The sequence below is a fragment of the Aotus nancymaae genome, unplaced genomic scaffold (genome assembly GCF_030222135.1).
Source record: "Aotus nancymaae isolate 86718 unplaced genomic scaffold, 86718_ANA_hifiasm-v0.15.2.pri h1tg000041l, whole genome shotgun sequence".
NCBI lineage: Eukaryota > Metazoa > Chordata > Mammalia > Primates > Aotidae > Aotus > Aotus nancymaae.
This window is the reverse complement of record NW_026988455.1, coordinates 22,486,616-22,493,981: the sequence shown is the minus strand read 5'-3', so window position 1 is coordinate 22,493,981 and position 7,366 is coordinate 22,486,616. Positions and strand designations below refer to the sequence as shown.

Below are 7,366 nucleotides of genomic sequence, written 5' to 3'. Positions count from 1 at the left end.
AAAACTGAGATTAATTTGATGGTTAATTTTATATGTCAACTTGAGTGGGCCATGGGGTTCCCAGATTAAACATGTTTCTGGGGGTGTTTGTGAGGCTGTTTCCAATTAGCATTTGAATCAGTGGACTGAGTAAAGTAGCATGCCCTCCACAAAGTGGTTGCGCATCATCCAACTCATTGAGGGCCTAAAAAGAATAAAAGGTGATGCTCTAGTTTGGATATTTTACCCTCCAAACCTCATGTTGAAATTTAATCCCCAATAATGGAGGCGGGACCTGGTGGGAATTGTCAGGGGTGGACCCCTCATCAGTAGATTAATGCCCTTCCTTGCAGGTGAGTGAGTTCTGGCTCTGGTAGCTCCCACAATAGCTGGTTGATAAAAAGAGCCTGGCACCTCCCTGCACTCTCATGCTTCCTCTCTCGCCATGTGATCTCTGCACATAAAGGCCCCCCATCCCTTTCTGCCAGGAGTGGAGGCAACTTGAGGTCCTCACCAGAAGTAGATGCAATGCCGGCACCTTGCTTCTGGTACAGACTGCAGAACTATGAGCCAAATAAACTGCTTTTCTTTAGAAAGTACCCAGCCTCAGGTATTCCCTGATAGCAACAGAGACTAAGATAGGTGAAGAAAGGAGAAATTTGCTCTTTTTTTCCTATGTGACTATACTTGAGATGATGCATCTCGTCTCATTTCTGTTCTCCTCAGACTGGGATGTACATCATCAGTTTCTCTGGTTCTCAGGCCTTCAAACTCAGACGAAATTACACTATTAACTTTCTTGGTTCTCCAGTTTGCAGACAGGAGCTTAAGGGACTTTTCAGCCTCCTACTTATGTGAAGCAACTCCTCATAATAAATCCCTCTCATTCACACAAAGCAATATACACATACATATATTGCTGCTTTGAATGATTGAACACTTTTGTTTCTTTCCAAAGTCATGTGTTGGAAACTCAATCCCCAATGTGACAGCGTTGGGAGGCAGATCCGAATGGGAGTTGATTAGGCCATGGGGCGCCACTCTCACAAATGGATTAATGCTGCTATAAAAAGGGTTCATGGGAATTAGTGTTTTCTCCTTTGCTCTTCTGCCATGTGAGGACATATTTTTTGTCCCCTCCGAAGGACATAGCATTCAAGGCACCATCATAGAAGCAAACAGACTAGACCTAACCTGCCTTGATCTTGGACTTTCAAGCCTTCAGAATTTTAAGAGGATAAATTGCTATTCTTTGTATATTACTCACTCTGTGGCATTCTATTGTAGCAGCATAAAATAGAGTAAGGCACACACACACACGCACACACACACACATTTTATATATATGTGACTGATTCTTTTTATTTGGAGAACATTGACTAATGCAATTAAAAACATAGGTAGCCAAATTGGAAAGATTCAACAAAAGATTTCTGTGTGAGAATAGATTGCTAATTTTTATATAATTTGTAGCAGAGTCAATTATTATTCACAGTATGTTAAGGACAAATCATTGACACTTTACAAAATGGTAAGAAATATTTTATTCAAAACTATTACAGTAGGGTGGGAGAGAGTTTCAAAAAGAGAGAGATTATGCTCAACTCCACGTACAATGAGGACAGGTGGGGATCCACAGACAGTAGGCAGTAGGGAGAGGGAGAGGATGGAAAATTACTATGAGGAATGCAATTGAGTATAAAAGACGATAGAAGTAGAGGAGCTTGATTGGACCTCAAGGGTGGGATGGTGCTTTTGGATAAACTGGCTTAGGAGGAGTCTTTGCTAAAACTAGACTGAGCAGGCCATGGAAAGGGCCAAGGATGAGGCCTGGTTGAAAAGAGGACTCAGAGGAGCCAAACTGAATTTGATCAAGCAGAGAGTCCCTGTCAAGTAGCAAGTTAGTACATCACAAAGAAGGGGGCAAAGTATAGTGTTTAAAGCTATGTTGAAGAGAAAAGGCAATGAAGAGAATTGCAACAAAATCAAAAAAGCAGAAAAATGAAGGATAATATTTTATACTGAAATATAGTTAAACACCAATATCAAAATTCAGGGCAAAAATAAAAATAAAAAATTGCATTTGAAAATGTAATGTATTAATATTTAATTAATCTATATTGGTAACAAATTAACAAGTACCTTTCTGTCCTGTTGAAATCTTAATTTTCCCCTCTGTTTGTCATTTTAATTTTCAGAGGACCTCCATACCCACAGAACACCTGTTAATGCATCGACTCTCAGAGCCCAGATGAATGTAGATCCTCTGCATAATGACTGGGCTGTCTTTCTTTTCCTCCAAAGAGTGAAGAATCTTGGTCCTTACACATCTTTTGTTAAATTCCAGCATCCATCTTTCCATTGAGATCTTGGTCAAAGTTATGGTAACTACTTTTTTGATGATTTGAAGATATTTCTGCAGCCATGATGATAGTGTGGTACACAATATTGTTCTTCTTAGCATCAAACTATGTGCCTGTTCTACAGTATAAGTGCTTAACAAGATAATAAATTAAATCCTAGCTTTGTAAGGATCTTGTACTATGATGCTTCTAGGCAAAAACAATGATTATTAAAAAATTTTAAATAGACATTAAACAGTAATGGAATAAATATATATATATATATTTTCAGACCAGCATTTGTTTATTTTGACCAAATGCATGCCTTGTTTGCATCTATTCTCTTAATCAGCAGCAGCACCTGCTATGCTGTAAACACTGCAAAGGCGGCAGCTAGAAACAAGGGTCACAGTATGCCCTGTCCTTGAGGAAATCTATTATTAGATTACTAAGCCAGAAAAACAAAGGCAACAAGCTGCTTCAAGGTATTCTTTAAGATGTCACACACAGAGGTAGGCATTGCATTTGCTGCTGTGAGCATAATGGAACACACTAGCTTGGGGCATGCTTGTAAACTGGCTGTTCCTAAAGGACAGCCTTATGCCGACCTGCCCTTAGAAGGCAACCAAGATTTGCTTCAGGCACTTTTTCCCCCCTTTTAGGAAATCATGCTGTCCAACCAGTCTTCCAGCTCTTCCTCGGTAACATTTTTGGATGTTCTTGGTTGGTCAGGTTCCATGTTCTTTTCTTCAGTCACAGATGGTTCTGTACAAACTTCTTCTTCCTGGACCACCTCCCCATCTTTCTTGGATTTCAGGTCCTGAGATGTCTGATCCGGTAAGGTGTTATCTCCCTCTTTTATAGGTGCATCTACGTTGAGCAACAGATCTTGTTCTTCTTCCAAATGGTCTCCTGCTGACTGCAGTGGGGAAGTGGGTTTCTGAGAATCGTCTGAAGGACCTGGTCTTGGGTTGTCTTTGCCCAGCAACACAGGGCAGCCAGCAGCGGCAGATTTCAGCTCCCTTCCTCCAGGCCCCAAGGGCCACTTTAACTGCATCCCTAATCCCTTGCCATCATCAGTTCTCTTTGGTTTCACCTGAGGAAGCTCTAAAGGAACTGTGGTCTGGATCAGCTCAGCAGCAACATTGAGTCGGAGGGAGACAGGCAGCTCTTGAAGGGCTCGAACCAATAACTCGCTATCCACATAAAATGCTGAATTCTGTTTTGGACAAGAAGCTTCACTATCCCATTCTTTCTCCTCAGCAAATCGGAACTGTGAGAAGGAGGCCCCTGCAGAGCTAAGGAGGACACTGAAATCTGTTCCCCTCTGTGACTCTCCACTTTCATTATTGACCTCTTTTTCAATATCTTGATATCGATCCCAGTTAGAGACAATCTTTCTTTTAGAATAACTTCCCTGTTCATCAGAGACAATCTTTCTTTTAGAATAACTTCCCTGTTCATCATTCTCTTCTCCATGGGTCTCTGCATCGCTGTCATCTTCAACCGGCGCGCTGGCCCCGGCACCCCGGACCTCTCGGCTCCCGGCGGCCGCCTCGCGGGGCGCCTCTTCCTCCTCGGCCTCCGCGAGCGCCGCGGAAGCCCCGGCCACGGCCCCGACGGCCGCCTCCGTCCCCGCCGCCGCCACCGCCGCCGCCACCGCCACCTCTGGCTACCGCCGCTGCGGCTCCTGGCCGCTCGCTGTGGCGGTCTCCGCCTGGCCGGTCGCTGCCGGGCCGCCGCCCGCGGCCTCCCCGAGCTCCGAGCTCCGCCTGCATCTGACCGCCACTGGCAGTGCTGAGCACGCGGGAGCCGACCTGCAGCGGAGACTCCCTGGCCCTACCGCATAAATATTTTTTAAAAATAAAAATGTATCAACCAATGATTTTCTTTCTCTTTTCATTCCCCGCCTTCTTTCCTTTGTTCTTTTTATTCTTTTTTTTTTCTATTTTGTTTATATTATTTACTTTATTTAGTTTAGAGCTGTGTAAGCCTATTTCGTATTATTTCCATCACGCCAATGTTTTTAGAAAAAAGTTTTGATTTTGTTATTTTTTATTATATCATTATTATTATTATCATTATTATTAATAGAGACAGGGTCTCACTTTGTTGCCCAGGTTGGTCTCAAACTCCTGGGCTCAAGCGGTCTTCCCACAGTACTGGGATTACAGGCATGAGCCACTGCTCCTGGTTATAAAGTTGCCATTTTAGAAAAGTAACCTGTCACGATATTAATTTAATTTTATACATACTAAGGATATTTTTACATTTTTGTTTTTCTAGAAAACATAACATCAGTATTCCATCGTATTTTTAGAAACTATTTTTGCATGTCTTATTTAGAGAAAATTCCAAACATACCAAAAGCTAATATTATGGTATAGTAACCCCCTTGCATCCATTAACCATCTCCAACAATTATCATCTCTCAATGGTTTTGTTTCCCTCATCTCCCCAAATCTATATGATAACATTGTAAAATATTTCAGAGCAAATCCTAGACATAATGCCATTTCAACTGTAAATACTTCATGCGCTGCCAACAAATGCTTCTTTTACATATTCACTATGCCGTCCATTATCATATCAAAATTAAAATATTCTAGCCAGGCACAGTGGCTCATGCCTATAATCCCAGCACTTTGGGAGGCCAAGGTGGGCAGTTCACCTGACATTGGGAGATCAAGACCAGCCTGGCCGACATGGCGAAACCCCGTTTTTATTAAAAATATAAAAATGTAGCTAAGCGTGGTGGCGGGTGCCTGCAATCCCAGCTACTCAGGAGGCTGAGGCAGAAGAATCACTCGAACCTGGGAGACAGAGGTTCTAGTGAGCCGAGATCGTGCCATTGCACTCTAGCCTGGGGAACAAAAGTTCAAAAAAATAAAAATAAAATAAAGATATTCCTTCATATCATCTAAAACATAGTTCTTATTCAAATTTTCTTAATTATTGTATTAATGTATTTCACAGCGAAATTGTTTAAATTAGAATTCAGACAATATCCACAAATTGTATTTGTTCTATCTGTTTAGTTTTCTCTGCTGTCTTTTTCTGGGAGATCAGAGGAGAATCTGAATCATTTACGCTGTGCGATCCTCACATATGCATTTGGTTCAGTACTTTTTTTGTGGCATTATTTTGCATGTTCCTCTTTCTCAATGTGTGTCATATAAACTGGTGGTGAAACTCAGAGTGAAAGTTCATTTAAGTCAGTATTTTTCAACAACACTTCAGAGGTGATGTTATAGATTTCCTATTGCAGTACAAGAATTTTAAATTTATATTGTATCACTTCCAATGATGCTAAGATCAAATAGAATGTTTAGGTGGTGTCAGCCTGATGTTTTTAATATAAATTTTTACATCAACCAGTCTTTGCAAAGTATGGCTTTCTAATTCCATTATTTCTTCTGTATTTATTATTTGGAATTTTGGATAAAGAGAACCTTTGGTTATGTAACTGTTGGCTACTGTGAAAAATAAATAAATGTTTAATTCTTTCTAATTATTTTTAGTGCTTAGAGGAAAAAGTATCTTAAAGCAATGGGGATCAATAAGATTTCGTAAACATTATTTTTAATGATAAATTTTTTTAAATAAACTTTTGGTTTTATAATAGTTTGGGATTTACAGAAAAGTTGTGAAGATAGTGTACCAGTCAGGTTTCTTCAGAAAAATAAAATCGGTATTCTTTATCTATCTACCTATCTACCTATATCTATCAGCTATCATCATCTGTCTGCCTGCCTGTCTGTCTATCTATAAAGAGATTTATTTGAAGTCATTGGCTCACCTGATTGTAGGGACTGTCAAGTCCAAAATCTGTACTGTAGATAAGCAGGCTGGATATTCCCAGGCAGGAGTTTATGACACAGTCTCAAGGCAAATATTTTGAGGAAAATATCAGTTTTGCTTTTAAGCCCTTCTAATTGACTGAATAAGGCCTACTCACATAATAGGAAATAATCTTCTCTACTTAAAGTAAACAGATTGTAGATGTTGACCACATTTACAAAAAACTTTCATAGAACCAGGTTAGGGTTTAACTGAATAATCTGGCCTGGCCAATTTGACATATAAAAGTAACCATCACTGATAGTAAATACCCTATGCCCAGTTTTGCTGTTGTTTTATCTTCCATTAGAAAGACCAGTTTCTCACAACTAATGAAATAATGCTGATCCATTATTATTAACTAAAGTTTATACTATAATCAGCTTTACTTTTTCATCTAATTCACCTTTTCTGTTCCAGAATGCCATTCAAAAGTTCCATGTTACATTCAGTTGTCATGTCTCCTTAGGCTCTGCTTGGCTATGATAATTTCTTAGACTTTTTTTGTTTTTGATAACCTTGACAGTTTCCAGGAATACTGGTCAGATATTTTGTAAAATGCCTCTCAATTATAATTTATCTCATTTTAAAAATAATTAGATAAGGGTTATAAATTTTTTAAAGGAAAACCACGGAGGTAAATTACTATTCTCAGCACATCATATCAAGAATCCATGCTATCAACATGACTTAATACTGTTGATGTTGACCTGGCCAACATAGTGCTTGTCAGATTTCTCCACTGTAATGCTACTTTTCCCCACTTCCCATGCTCCGTGATCAGCTGGGGTTGGTTAGTTTGTCTCCTCAGTCTACCAAGGCCTTTAGAGAAGGTCCTGTGTGGATAAGGCTGCTGATGGGGATGCAGGGTGACCGCTAAGATCTGCACAACAGTCACTATGAGTCCTTGCCTCTTTTCCCCATTTCTAGCTAACCCCAGGGTCTAGTCATGCCAGTTCTCCTAGTGTTTCACATAAGGCAAGTCAGAGGTGGGCCTCTTAGTTAGTACCCCCAAACGCTAGGAAAATTGAACATATGCCTTAGTCTGTCTTTCTCCCACCTGATAAATCAAGGGTCCAGGGAGTCCTTCTCAGTGTGTGGCTGCGTCATCTTGGAGGAGAGGCAACATGGACAAAGTAAATCTGCTTATCTTACCCTACTTGATGCAGTTTTTGTGCTCCACTGGCATGCTACTGCCTCTCTAT

The 7,366-nt window shown here is 40.3% G+C and overlaps 1 protein-coding gene across 1 annotated transcript; it reads right to left on the bottom strand.

Moving 5' to 3' along the window:
- Nucleotides 1-2,612: 2,612 nt before the first annotated feature.
- LOC110568478 (cell death regulator Aven-like) lies at nucleotides 2,613-4,099 on the bottom strand. Its single transcript, XM_064361284.1, is given in 2 exon segments — nucleotides 2,613-3,852; nucleotides 3,854-4,099. Coding segments are annotated over 2 exon segments (1,119 nt in total). The 3' UTR covers nucleotides 2,613-2,979.
- Nucleotides 4,100-7,366: the final 3,267 nt, after the last annotated feature.